General features: G+C 35.7%; 1 protein-coding gene and 1 long non-coding RNA gene across 5 annotated transcripts; one reads left to right on the top strand and one right to left on the bottom strand.

Annotated features, from left to right (window-relative positions):
- Window positions 1–60: 60 nt before the first annotated feature.
- Window positions 61–8,368, top strand: LOC109036284 (protein D3). 4 transcript variants are annotated; one of them, XM_072298701.1, is made up of 6 exons: window positions 61–259; window positions 2,313–2,547; window positions 3,157–3,280; window positions 3,749–3,895; window positions 6,568–6,640; window positions 7,967–8,368. In XM_072298701.1, exons 2-6 carry the CDS (start codon window positions 2,329–2,331, stop codon window positions 8,118–8,120), a joined length of 717 nt encoding a protein of 238 aa, XP_072154802.1. In that variant the 5' UTR covers window positions 61–259; window positions 2,313–2,328; the 3' UTR covers window positions 8,121–8,368. The 4 variants fall into 4 exon arrangements, with proteins under 4 accessions (XP_072154802.1, XP_018905922.2, XP_018905924.2 ...); XM_019050377.2 differs by having other exon boundaries at window positions 63–255; XM_019050379.2 differs by lacking the exon at window positions 61–259 and adding an exon at window positions 339–360.
- Window positions 8,369–11,809: 3,441 nt separating this feature from the next.
- Window positions 11,810–14,736, bottom strand: LOC109036287 (uncharacterized). Its single transcript, XR_002009335.2, has 2 exons — window positions 13,130–14,736; window positions 11,810–12,266 (listed from the first exon to the last, which is right to left on the bottom strand). It is a non-coding gene; the product is annotated as an uncharacterized lncRNA (long non-coding RNA).
- Window positions 14,737–14,925: the final 189 nt, after the last annotated feature.

The raw sequence follows: 14,925 nt of genomic DNA, 5'->3' as shown, positions 1-14,925 counted from the left end.
ATTCAACGGTTGCATCATCATGACGTCTGGTGAGGCTTGTGGACGCCAGTGTTGTCAAGTGACAGTTCATTATTTTGCCAAAACAAAAATAATAATGAAATTATAAAAATGGAGTCGTGTTTAGCAAATACATTTATTTCGGACACAAAAGTATGATCAGTTTTGTCCTTGAATTACAATGAATTTTAATGAACGATTTCACAAACCAGTGAAGTTATTACTTAAATATGTGTTTCAGTTTTCAGTCAATAATCGGTAGGTACATTAAGAGCCGTCTACATGTTACATTTGGTTAGTTAGCTGAGAATGGTTTTTACCCGCCTGCTCAATAGCAAATGTCCCACAATGAAGTCATCTGAGGTACTTCCAATTATTATAAACAAGTCAAATTATTGAAATTTGTTATTTTAGAAGAAAAAAAAATCAAACGCAGTTAGGTTAGGTATAGCATGGACATGCATATATAGTCCTAAATCTACTTATGACTAGCTAGATCAGATGTGAGACAATTTTTAGTTACGTGATGAATTAGTAGTTCCCATAGTTCTTCTACACCTTTGGATCAATGATGAAGTTCCATCCAAACTTTCTCTATTTTGGGGCCTTTTTACATGAAAGCATGCCTGATGTATCGAGAACCTACTTGACCTAATTAAACGGTACGTAAACTTTTTTATAGAGTGGGTTTTTATTTTCTTCATCCGAATTTTTAGAGTTCGCCCTTACCAAACATCTTGACCGACTCTCACAATGAATCGTATAGATAAAGATACACAACATAAATTAATTAACAGGATTTGTGTCGCAAAATATGCTCGATCCTTCGCCGCACCGCGAAATGTTTTCCACGCGATGGATAAACTGGGCCGACCACAGAATTGTATTTTGATAATTTAACATTATAGATTAGCTATAAATGTTCAAACGCGAAGTTGCTACGTCCAACAGTGACGGAGATACTGCTAATCGAAAAGCACGGCGTATGACGTTGCATGGTGTCAACGATCATGGTGTTAACAAACCCAAAATCTGATCGCACAGAGTCAAGAATTGTTGACGTCGCAATGGGCAACGTAGAAATGGGCCCTGATCATGGTGTCAACACACAAAAAAATATCTTCCTTATGAGTAAAATTAAAAAAAAGTAAGTGTACAGGAGAGTTTTGGGTCACGTATCGTTAGATTAGGTTAGTTTAGGCCAGGTACGGTTAGACTAGGAAGAGGTAAGGTTCAAGTTAGGTAGGGTAAGGTCGGGGAAAGTTAAGTTCTGTGAAAGTGGGTTAGTTCTCGTACGTAATGTAAAGTTGGGTAAGGTTGTTAGGTTAGGTTAGGTTAGGTTAGAGTAAAAAACACAAGAAAAACAAGACTTGAAATTTGAAAGATGTTATAGAGGGGAGTTTCAAGTTTCGTTGAAGTCGTGTCGTGATCGTTGACACCGTGATCATCACTATGAGAGTCAACATTTTTTTATTTTTGGATGAACATGGTGTCAACAAAAACTTAGAAAAACTGTTTGTTGACACCGAAATCGTTGACACCATGCTACGTAATCGTCATTCACCGCGGTTGTGCATACCACCATAGTACCGTGGTGTGCGTAACATTGTCCCATTACATTACTACCACGTTTGTTTCATGAATCAGTGAGACACACATTATTTTGTACTGGTTCCTCGGCGTAAAACACGAATGAAACTTAGGTATAAGAAATCATGGTATGCACTACCAAGGCGGATGACGTCACACGCCCTGCTTTTCGACGAGCAACACCTCCGTCAAAAGTTAATATTAGACGTTTGGACAGATCATATTAGAATTTATTTGGTAACCTGGGGCAATCAAAATATGATTATTTAAGTAGCACAACTGACTCATTTGCCCAAATATTCATTATTCTGAAGGTACGTATGTCAAGTAGTTTCTCTTAAAACACTTGAATATTTACCGGAACAATTGCATTAAGAAATAGTTTGTCTCAGCTTTGGTCTCGCACAACGCAATAAATCAGAAATAAGCTTATTTTTTTCAGAACCGGATAATGCTTCTTACGCACTCCTTTTCATAGAATGGATTTGCTTAAATTTTTCATGTAACACCCGCATAATCTTAAAATATGCCGCAAGAATATTAATTAACTCGATTTATCGTTACCAAATTTCTTAATTAAATTATTACATTAATACTTGACGCATAACCAACTTTTTCATTTGTGAAGGGAATCGCATTGTGGCACAAATGCAACAAATAGTTTATGATTGATAGTTTGATAGAGTATGACTGAATAAGTTATGTTTTGACTGATTTATTCCCAGGTGAAACCAGGCAACGATGGTGAAGGGTGATCCTTTTTTTCTGTACATTTTGACAAGTTGTATAGTCAATGGCGTGTACTGTCTCCTCACACAGAAAATTGCACATCCTGGTGGAAACAACCAAATCGACGAGAAGACTGCGGCCAGTCATAGATTCAAAAATTGGAACGCTTCATTAAAGGAGGCAAAAGTAATCCCAGATGTGATTTCGGCTGAAGTTCCTCAACCGTTAAAAGTAATTCAATATCTACCATTGGTTGAATTTTGTAAAGGCGAATTAGACTCCAATTTGAAAATATTATAATACTATAACTGAGGATGCATGGATTATTTTACAAAAGATTATCATTTATCTCATTAAATAAGCCGAAAATATTAGTAAAAGGCAGACTTACGAGACCTTAGTGCAATCCAAACATGTATAACGTTTGAAGGATAAAAAAAAAATCAATAATTTTAAATTTGAAGAATTTGCACTTACCAGAGACTGGCTTTAAGAGCTTATAAATTAAAATGAAAATTCTCTGGACGTCCCCCTGAGCGTTTTCATCCTCATTCACGGTGAATGTTGATTTCAAATTGTTAAAGTTAGAAACTATACTGCGCAAAATTATTATTTGTAAAACAATTTTAATCACCACCTGCCATCATACGATAAGTCCCTCCCTAGCTTGTATGACAATTTCCATTCATTTATTTACATTTTAACAATATTTTCATTTGAAGCTCTTAATGAACATTATGATGAAGCTGGCTTGATCAATTTCCTTGCGTAAGATAACTTTTGTTATATTTTGCACTAAGGCTGGAAAAATAATAAATACATTTATTTCTATCATTTCAGGTTGAATACATGGATGATAACATTGAATTTGGAACTTTAGTGGAATATAATCCGATGAACGAACAGCCTTTCAGTTTAGACTGGGAATACGAAAATAAAGAATTTTACACTATCGTAGTCTCCGGTAAGTGCTGCAAAAAGTTGTAAAACTGAAAACTTTGTTTAGCATGTAAAAATACAAATTTATGACGGTCATCTATACTCCTCTTGATATTGACAAATATTCAACAAAAAAATCAAGCCTGAGAATTATTGTAATACAATTTTAGCATTAAATGTCATGCAAATGAGACATTTTGCATAACGAACTCCGTTCAAGAAAATATTTTAAATGAAGATGGATTATTTCAACGGCAATACCATACAACAAGGACTCGAAAATTTTTCTTTCCAAATAAATTTGGGGGAAAACTTACTAGATCTTTCAAAATATTCTACAAAATCAGCATCTTGAATGTATTCGTTCTATACCTATTTGAAAAGGAAGATTAGTGACCCTCGCAGTTATATGAAAAAATGGTATTTCTGACTTTTGACGACGTGTGAAAGTTTTGAGTGGATGTTAATTTGCCAATTGGGTATATTCAAACAGATCCTGACTTTCCTGATCCAAAAAAGCCATTGCGAAAAGAGTATTTGCACTGGATGGTAACAAACATGGAAGAAGGATTCATCAGAGAAGGGAACGTGATAGCTCCGTATGTGCCGCCATCAAAGAAACATCTCGAAACTTGCTTAGGTAAACGTTTTCAATATTGACCTCAACTTTCAGCTAAATAAATAAGATTTTTATTGATTTATTGATTGTGCAGGGAATTATATTCACTAACAACATACCTAATCACAGAAAATTCGGTGCTTGTTTCCGGTTTTTTTTTGGCGCGTATACGTAGTATACCGCCTTTGCGATCGTTTCGACCCCCCACTCGATACAATAACCGAGTCCCTTAGTTCCTTACCGAAAAGTGACTACCGCGAACTTCTGAGATTTTCCAAAGCGTGTAAAAAGTTTATTTATCCGTCAATAATTATGATTTAAAGTTGTTTCTCATTCTGGGGCTCATTAGTTTATGTGCAGTGAATACCAAGAGTCTACGTTACTTGGTTTTTTTAAAAAAAGCCTAAGAGTACGACGCGCTGATTTAAAATATGCATATATAAGCGGAAGCAAGCGAACTGATTCGAGGATGGCTGATCAGGTCGGCACTCGTTGAATGAGAATTTCACTTCTTCGTTTTGTTTAAAACGTTGCTTTGACAGATCTCCACAACCCTGTTAAGATTTTCAAAATTTGGTACCCCTTGCTCTGATAGCCGGGGCCAGCAGGATAGTGGTAAGTGCAATCTGTGATGAGCCTCGAGACTCATTAGACCATGTGCTAACCGTGGCCCATACAGAAATTCACTCCCCTATCAGGCCAAAACAGTGCACAGGCAGGCACAAAACCCAGGTAGTGTCCCGGTCCTGGCTCGGTTCGCCGCGTCGCTTCCCAGCTGAAGAACAAAAGGCGACCCTCGCGGTCCTCGTCACAGTCAGACCTAATTACTTTCACTCGATTACCCATTTCACCGTCACGCTGGGATCCATCAAATTTTCGAAAAAATTGTTTCGCGAGTACTCAGCAATTTTTTCCTTACTCTCCGTTCAAAGACGAATTGAAAGAGGTCTCATTCATAAACATCGGCCGAATAGAAGAGAAGTTGCAGTATTCGAAATTCGAAGAAATCAACGAAACTTCTCCAAACAAAAAATGAAATGAAGGGGAAAAAAGAAATGTATAAATTACAATTAAATATAATTGACCTCAGAATTTGGCAAGCAATTCAACTATATAACGGAGAAAAAATTGGGAGAAATTACAAAAAAATTCGCCTCTTGCAAGTGGCTTCCTTGTAAGAATTTTGATCTGAAGGCAAGGATTGAAATACACCATACAATACATGGTGTGCCTGAACGAACATTTTTTTTTGTGTTAAAATCGAAAATTCTTTATATTTTTTAACTACAGTGTCTCTTGAGTCGTTTAAGCCAAAAAAAAATTCCGTCAAGATTCTGGAAAGTAAAGGCGCTTTAAAAGTATTCTGGGGCTATGTATCCTAACTGTGTCCACACATGGTTTCTGTTCAGCATATCCATGTGTAAGTATTTTTACACGTAGAATCTAATTTTCACGTCAGGGAGTCGACACATCTCGATTTTTTCGATTTTATACGGAAAATTGATGGTTTTTCGGGATTGAAATTATTATTTTTTCATGAAAAATAAATGCACCCAAAATGACTATAGCATATTGATTTTTATATATTTGCACTCACGAAATCGGTTGGTAAATTCAACGAGTGGGTGCATCGACTTGGTATATCGAGTTTCTGCAATTTTTTACGGCAAATCGGTAGATTTTCGGGATGTAGATTGCTTACTTTCAATTCATGAATGAATAAAGCATGGACATGGTTGAACTTCTTTGCATGGAAATACGTTTAAAATAACAAAATCAAGACATATCTAATGCAATTGCATTTATATCGAGTCAATTTCTTTTCAATAATATATCGGGATTTATAATAGGTACCGGTGATTTGGATATTTCAGCCCCAAAAATACCTTTAATCGACTGTATCTTTCAGGAGTTCGACAGAATTTTTCCTTTCTTCGCTTAAATTATTCCGTAGCACTTTTCTTTAAGAATCTGATAAGATATTGCTGGGGGCAGATCAAAAAACTTAAACTCGTTCGAATGGCTTTCTACATTCACAATACACGGTCTCGTCAAAGTGCGTCGTCGAAGAGTTGGATCGTATGAATTCTCTTGTTGTGCTACTTGCCTATTTTGAAATCTCTGTAAATGAAAACTAAAGGGGTTGATATGTGTGAGTTAATGACGCGCCTTATCAACACATTGTGTTGGAGTTCACTGCTTGTTTTTTTTTGTTTTTTTTTTTTTTGTAAGAGATGGTCTTAAAATGTCATAGGAAGCAGTAGGTTTTACTATAAAACTTTTCTTGAACATTTTTACAATAGATTGATCAAAAAAGGAGGGCATAGATTCGACAGACATGAATCGGTCGAAAAATAAAAGCGTGAATCGATTGGCGTGAACCGATCGACACCAATTCGATACACAAATTATTTTTAAAAAAAAGCAGTGTCGATTCGATCAACACTGATTTGATCGACTAAATTTGATTGAGTCACGGGTTTGTCGATCGATTCACGGTTTTTATTCTTCGACCGATTCACGTCGATCGAATCCAAACCCTCCATTTGTTTAACCATTTTTTAAGAAGTTCATTCAGCTGTTGCTAACGGTCTACGTTTTGCAATTTATGAGAAAAATTGGAAGATCATACGTTCATTAAAATCCTGTTGGGTACAAATAGTTCACACTCATTGATTTTTTATGTTTTACAGGATTGCATCGAATAGTTTTAGTTCTTTATAAGCAACTTAAAGGAAAGATAAACGTTTCACCCGACCTATATACGTAAGTATTTTTCTGTTTCCTATGTATAAATACTACTTTTATAAAATTGGTCAACGTAAAGATTTAACGTAATTTTAAATGGTTTTGATATATTTTCAACTTAAATGGGAATACTTAAAGATGATACCATAAGAATGACTCATGGTATTTATGAGAGAAATAACTTGTTCTATGAAATTTTAAAACCACCTAGTGCGACAAAAAAAAAAAAAAAAAAAAAAAAAAAAAAAAAAAACCAGCTCCCTCACTTTAATCATTCCTGCCGATCCAAGAACTTTTAACATTTAAAACGGATGGAAATCACCGAGGCAGAAGTATTTGAATTTTACATTAACCTAAATGAATGAAAGTTTTAAGCTGAATCAATTCCATATTCATTCCTGCCGTCCTCGACTTTGTCTGAAACACAACCGTGAAGATATCTGGTGCGGGTGGTCTGAGACAAAGACATCCTGTGATAACTCGAAAAGGACAACTATGATAAATGATTCAAATACTTTACAAGATACCACAATTTGAGCGCAGTTCGCCTATCTCGTCAAATGAAGGCGAAATAGGAACACATTTTTGTGGCACCCATAATTTATCATTATAATGGGCCTGTTGCAAAATTTTGTCAGAGCAAAAATAAGAGTTGTTTCTTATAGAAAGTGGCTCAAAAATCACGATGAGCACATCAACAAAGTCTGAAATGCCTTCCCAACTTCACAATCTGCGTGAGAAATCCACGTTTTTCTGAGCCTCCCGCTTCAAGAATGATACTACGGCACAGGTGAACGTTTCGTTAGAAGAGTCCTCCCGTTCAACCCTTGCGTACTAGAATGTTTCGCAATACTCAGCATAGTCGACGCTATCAAGACGGATCTTTATCAACGCGAGGAAAACGTGAATGTAATCACGCCAGGTTGTTAACAAATGGCTCGAATTTCGTCCCGGCACATGAGTTTTGGCCAGTTGTGGCGGATTGGCGTCAGCCATGTTGAATATCGTGCAGTATTCTACTGCACAGAGGTTGGAGGGAACGACTCCTGAACTCCTCTAACGAAATGTTCACCAGTGCCGTAGTATCGAATTTGAGGCGGGGAGCTCAAAAAAACGTGAGTTTCTTACGCAGATTAAGAAGTTAGGAGTGCATTTCAGACTTCGTTGGTGCGCTCACCGTGATTTTTGAGCCATTCTCTATAAGAAACAACTCTTATTTTTGCTCTAGAAAAAGTTTGCAACAGGCCCATTGTAGATTGTTTTGCTTCAACTGTGTATGATTGTAATGACTTATTGTTTCGCTTTAATTTGCAATCCTCCATATTAAATTTTCTTGGTTTTCAGATCACCAGATGATCTTGACATTGACTATGTCGAACCATTTAACCGTGAAAAAGTCTCATCCAAGTGTTTCGCTAAAGAGAATAATTTGGCTCCTTTAGCTGCCAATTATTTTACAATGCAAATGGACGATCTGCCAGAAGAATATGTACGATGACTGAGATTTAACATCAAGTTGAGCAACAAGTGAAAAATTCAAATTACAGTTTCAAAACTTGGGAACATAGTACAAAGATGTTGACACGACACGACTATGCAAGGCATGACGAAGCAAATAAGGTGCAGAATTGCAGAAACCTATAGAATTTTGAATATCTCGAATTTCATCCTAGTATTTGCAATAATCACATCTTCAAGTTCGGAAACAACTCCTGTTCTCCATTAAGTATAAATGCGTTTTTCTAACCAATGCGTATTATTGTTTGGCATTATCCCTACGAAAAAAATCAGTAATCATCATTGATTAGGATTCATATAGAATTGTAAGTATATACTGCATGTTTGCCCTTCTCTCCTAAAATTTTTTAAGAAAAACACACTGCGAATATTGAATATCAGCACATAACTTTTGTAGAATAATGTGTAACAATGACTCCGAATTTTGCGAGTTCAGCAGGTATCGGAAGTATTAATCGTGGGGAATTGTCAGAAACGACAAAATTCTGATTTTGATTCAGAAAAATCAGACAAAAATCAGACTTTGGAATAAAATCAGAATTTAAATTAAAATCAGAAAATAAAATCAGAATTTGAAATAAAATCAGAATTTAGAATAAAATCAGAAAATAAAATCAGAATTTTGTCGCTTTTTTTCGCTTACAAAGATACATATGAGCTCGACAATTTTGTGCGGTGCCAATTACTCTCAGAACCCGGCTGTAATTTAAACACTATCAAGAACGGCTTCAAGTGGTTGATGCCAACAAAGCATGAAGCTCATTGGTTAAAATATAACGAAAGCCCACCCATTTCAATATACCATACTCTATCAAAACTGTGGAATTGAGTGACCATTTAACTCAGAACGTTGGGAGGGATTCAGTACGTATTCCCAAGTTCATTCCCCCTGCCGTCGCTTCATTGACCAAAAAATTCGTGTTTCATGAAGTTTTGAAATAATAGTGTAGAACTTTAGGTCTACAAAAGGTAGACGACATAAGAAAATCATACTTCAAAATAATACTTTTAAACCGCACGTTTAGTGTGAAGAATCAGTTTTCAATGACGTGAAATGACTCTCAATGATAACATAATTAATACTATACTAGGGGCTTATGGGGCTGCTTCGCAGCCCCTTATTTTTCCTGTACACTTTTCACTTTCACATGTTTTTTTTTTTTATTTATTTTCATTTAATTTTCTGTTTTGTCTTTGAATCGGGTCTAATTATTTCTTTGAGAGAATAAATATAACAAATGTTTTCAAAAATTGTAATTTTATTTAGTAAACTTTAAACTAAAATTTTGTTTTAATCTTCATACGAAATTATTTTTTAGGTTTTACATTTGTTTTCAAACTAATTTTAAAGAATATTTTTTTTTATTTTTTAAATACTTTGCTTTTTTTTTCGATTAAATTGTTGATTCTTCTTTTGCCATTTCTGTCCTGCTTTTCTTCCTATATTTCCTACAACTTTGCTCTTCTTCTTTCCTCCTTTTGTCTTTTCTTTTTTTGCTTCTTCTTTTTCTTCTAAATTAAAAAAAAATAAATCAGAAGAAAAAGGATGAAATGAAAATGGAAATTAATAATAAACATATTTATACACATTGAAAAGAAACAGCGTGAAAAGTTCTGATCGGAAATGAGAAAAAAAACTTGGAGGTTATTGCCTTAATGAGGAAAAATTGGCAATAGGAAAAAGATGGAACCAATCATGAAAAACCGTAAAAAAAAAACGCGGGAAAAGAAAAATGTAAGTTGATGGCAGTTGAGTGTTGGAAGTAACCTCACTTAATGATGATTGTTGAATGAAAACAGCTGATAAAAAGACAGCAAACAGTAAAGTAAGATGCGTAGCAACAAAACTTTTCCGAAAAACAAAAAAAAAAAACCCCACTTCCCCTCATCCAATTTATGACTTTTTAGGGATTTAAAAATCGGGGACGAACCCCAGAAAATAATTTATAGTTTTCCCGAAGCATTGAGAACAACACCTTTCAAATGAACCAACGCCCCTCGCAATTAGTACAGTGGTTGATTCACGATTTCATTCTATTTTTCAAATTAGATATTAAGATTCTGCTCCATAAACCAACAAATGACACGAACATAAAAGGAGGAATTGATACGTCAATTTCTCAGTCTCATTATGACTTTTTGTCGCAAAATATACGGAACATTTGATCAGCTGCAAAGGACTGATGAATATATACAATGTAAGTCTATTTCTCTTTTAAAGGAAAGTGTGAATGTTTTCCGAGCAACCCCTATTTCTCGATGCGGAGTGACTGAATTAACCCTCCATTAAAGGCAGCTGAATGATGAGAACTCGGCCACCTGTCGGTTGATTACAATCATGGTCATTAAGTGACTTGGTACTTCACCGGTAGATATCAACCTATTAGTGTTGCCAGGATTTGGACGAGTCTACAACACATCGTAATTTTTCCCTCGTGATACTGGTGATTTATTTTTAATCGATAACGAAGAAAAGTAACGACTTAACGGAAAACATCTCAATATTTGCGCTTCAGTATCGAGATCAAAATATGTACGATGCGCACTTGTTCGACTTGGGCTGTCTAAGGCCCAGATACACACGGCGATTAATCGCCGAGAAATTCGAAATAATTCGGGAGAAAGGAGCAGGTCGTCTTTTTATGGCATTAAAACAAAAAGCACAGGTGTATACAATTTAATCCATTCAATGCAAAATCCTTCATTTACGAATTGAACTTATGAGTTTTTAAAACAATTAAGACGCGAAGCAGGCGCCAGTTAAAGTCAGTTGACATGCTTGACCATTGAAAAATAAAGACCATTAGATAGGATAAGAACTGAAATATCCCGGTAAATGTTTCTCCTATGCAGTTTATGTGTTATACCCTTTGGAAATTTCCAAAATTAACTCTTAAATGATACATTATCGTTTATTTTTCACAAAAACATTGTTCGATTTTACACAGTAAGAACAAGTAACCGACATTTTGCGTTGATATGAGAAATAAAACACAAAATAATCCGAGGTGGGATTTTCCAGTCTTTCTATTGTTTTTTGCGCTAAATTCACCGCAAACAGTACCATAATTAATACAAAATTTGGGTTGGTCTGTATTTTACTTCCTAAATGAACCGAAAGTAACACAAGAACACAAATATTTTCATCGGTGTGTGTTCTTCCGATGAAAAAAACAAATGCCTTGTTTTTCATCACATCTAATGATTCATTTTTCAAAACATTCGATTCATAATCTATTCCATTGCATTATTTACTGCTCTATTTTACAGTAGTGTTTACAGTATACTTATTACATGTAGAACTAACAGAAACGTTGATACTTTCTTTGTGTACACGTGTCAGTATCCTTACCAGTGGCGTGGCGTGAATTGCGATATATCGATTGTTATGTCATTTAAACCTATAGAAAAGGATCGATAAACAGGGTGTTCGCAACGAACACCCTAATAATTGATTGTTTACCATAGCTTCAAATGGGGAAATATCGATATATATCGAATCACACCACGCCACTGATCCTTACCCGAAATATCCGCGCTCATAGAGTTCAAGGGTTGTCAAGTGAAACCCGGTAAGGTAAGCGAGTTTAGCCCAAACGCTTACATTTCCTACAACTATTATCGACCATTGACATAAGGTGCACACAATACTTAAAACCGTCAAACTAACCATTGTCTTAGCTTTAATTTTGATGCGTTAACTGAGGGTTAACGATTGAAACGGGATGAAATCGTTGCTCCAAAGTAAAATTTCAGGACTTTGGAGAGTTGGACTATTCAATTATTATTAAACTAAAGAGAACAAATAACAAAAGTGCGAGCCTTTTTTGAAAAGCTCAAATGTCTACCATTTATGACTCTTGAGCGCAACCACTGAATATTGATACGCCGCCGTCATAAGCGTTCTGGACCACCATGTTGTTGTAGAAATAAAAAGGAGCCCGTAGAGACATATGAAATTAACTTGTTGCCAAAACAGTCCATGAAACATTATCTCCTGATTTTGCACAATATTGGTAAATTTGTGTCCGCACTTTCAAAAGAGAATTCCTTTTTGTCCAAAATTATAAAGCATTTATGATCTAATATTTTAAAATTGTTGTATGTTCTAAGCCGCTACGTTTTTCTGTAAACAAAACAAAACAAGCAGATTCTTATCGTCGGGCAGAGACTTGTTACTATGAGAAAGTACCTGCACATTAGTTACGCATAAGTGACTTTTAAATACCGTATACAAATTCTAATAATTCGATTTTTTCAATCACTGTATTCGATGACCAAAGTGCGAAACCAAGTATCTTCGTTTGCAACGTTGCGGACTACCTGACATACTTCATTTTTTCTTTGGCAAACTATTCAGCTTAATTTCTTGCTTTTCCCTCTATTAGTAGAATATTCTGTAAAAATTTTAAACTAAGTTGGCGTGTTCCTTTTCTTAAAAATGAGAGTGGAAACTTTGAAACATCACAATGGAGATCCTTGGTTTTGCAGTTTGGCCATTGATATAATGCAAGTTCAAGATTAGCTTAATATTTCAAACGACATAATGAAAGTATATACCTTAATTGCATTAGTGCTTACTAATAACATCCAAATGAAATAAAAGATAGTTGGCTGTAAAAATCCCCCTAGAATTCACCGCATTAGTAAAAGCATTGAATCTCGTGACCAAATGATCTCGACGGTTGAAATTCCTCCACTCACCTACATACGAGTCAGAATTGTGCATGAACCTAGTACAGTCTATTAAATGAGAGAACTTTATCGGAATGATAAGTTTACTTTGAGTTCTACCCTTAACGATAATAAACCATCTTTGGAATTGAAGAGACATGCTTTACTTATAACTTTAAGTCCGACGAAAGGAACCTCCTCACTTTTACGAAATTCTTCCTAGGTAAACCTACACAGAAATTCGGATCTAGTCTGAATGATTATTGTGTTTTCCTTATATCTCGAAGGTGTACATGCATACTCGGGTGGACGTACCATTCTATAATGCGGACGTATCAAACGCGTTAATACTTCAAAGTGCACAAACATATATGGACTTCAGCATAATCCTAAAAGAAACAGTCAACGATGATGAAGTGGCTTCGAGCATCAAGCAACGAAAACGTTGCTTCGCCGAGGAGAACGCGTTAACTGTGAGCGACCGATACAGTTTCAGCGCCCTGCATTATCAACTGATGTCGCAACAGGCAACTTGAGCTTTGCAACTGTATCTCTCACCTTATTCCTAAGTCAAGTACAATGTATGTATGCCATTTGTTAAGTCATTAAGATAAGAGACATTTTGCTTTCACAATCAAAGTTGACTTGGAGATTCTTATCTTATAAGAATCAGATGGAGACTGATTTTTATTTATGATTTAAATTTATAGAAAAAAAATATTCTTTAAAAAAATTAGACACTGAACAGTTGTTTTATACATTGAGTACAATACATTGAAAGCCAGAGGCAAAATATTTAGCTACTTTAAATCAGAGATTAGTATTGCTAACCACAAGAAAATGAGAATCGCCTAGAAAAACTTTTACCCCACCCGTTTCTATTATCCGTTTTCGTGGTCAATTGGAGAGCCTATAATGGGCCTGCTGCAAACTTTTGCTAGAGTAAAAATTAGAGTTGTTCCTAATGAATAATGTCTCAAAAGTCACAATAAGCACATCGGCAACCTCTGAAATGCACTCCTAATTTCACAATCTGCGTAAGAAATTTGCGGTTTTTTAAGCTTCCCGCTTCAAAAAGGATACTACGGCACAGGTGTACACTTCGTTAGCGGAGTCGTTCCACTCAATCCCTGCTCAATATGGCCGACGCTTCCGCACGCAAGTTGAGGAGAGCACGGGCAATCAAGGCGGATATCTATCAACACAAGAAAAATGTGAATGTAAACACACAGACTGTTATCAGGTGGTTAGAATCATCGTCCCGTCGCGTCACATGTGTTTTGGTGCATTGGGGTCATTTATGTTTAATATTGCGTAGTATGCTTGTGAGCAGGGGCTGGAAAAGATGACTCCTCTAACGAATTGTTCATCTGTGCCGCACTGAAAAAATCGGTATGCTGTTTTAGCATCTAGGATGTCAAAAATGTGTCTGGTGATCTTAGGATGCTGCCTTGATTGCCCACACAATTGAATTTGCATTCACAGGATGTAAAGTTAACTGCAAGGGACAGTAAAGGCAGCATCTTTGGATCACCAGACACATTTTTGACATAGTAGATGCCAAAACAGCATATTATTATTTTCAGTGCGTGGTATCGTTTTTGAAGCGGGAAGCTAGAAAAAACGCAAATTTCTTACGCAAATTGTGAAGTAAAGAGTACATTTAAGACTTTTCCTATACACTCATCATGATTTTTGAGACACTTTCTGTAAAAAAACAACTCTTATTTTTGCTCTAGCAAAAGTTTGCAACAGGCCCATTGAACCTATAGTTTGTATGAAAATATGGATACATTTTATCATGAGTGTTTGAATCGTTTGATTGGCACAAGAATGACGATCAAAATTTAAAATACACGGATTAAACTACCTAAATTACCTCCAAAGTGCACGATGCATACCCACACAAATAGTCGGCACCAATAAATCGTCGTTTGGCTGACATGAAGGCGTAGCTACAGATTGAGATGAGCCTCGAATATCATTGAATTGCATGGAGGACAGGGTTCATTGCAGAATGTAGTTACGCCCTTATGTCAGGTAGGCGAAGAAATGCGAAGAAAAAAATGCGTTCTAATGCGTTCTTTCTGCAAGAAATTGTAGTTTCTCTT

The sequence above is a fragment of the Bemisia tabaci genome, chromosome 3 (genome assembly GCF_918797505.1).
Source record: "Bemisia tabaci chromosome 3, PGI_BMITA_v3".
Taxonomy (NCBI): domain Eukaryota; kingdom Metazoa; phylum Arthropoda; class Insecta; order Hemiptera; family Aleyrodidae; genus Bemisia; species Bemisia tabaci.
The sequence above is the reverse complement of the archived record's forward strand: the minus strand, read 5'-3'. Positions and strand labels throughout refer to the sequence as shown.

What these genes read in the sequence shown, in the direction of transcription:
- LOC109036284 (XM_072298701.1), top strand. Translation starts at nt 2,329, where the DNA reads ATGGTGAAGGGTGATCCTTTTTTTCTGTACATTTTGACAAGTTGTATA. An exon ending in AAGTTCCTCAACCGTTAAAA is followed by an intron (nt 2,548 to 3,156) that starts GTAATTCAATAT and finishes CTATCATTTCAG; the next exon opens with GTTGAATACATGGATGATAA. An exon ending in TTACACTATCGTAGTCTCCG is followed by an intron (nt 3,281 to 3,748) that starts GTAAGTGCTGCA and finishes ATATTCAAACAG; the next exon opens with ATCCTGACTTTCCTGATCCA.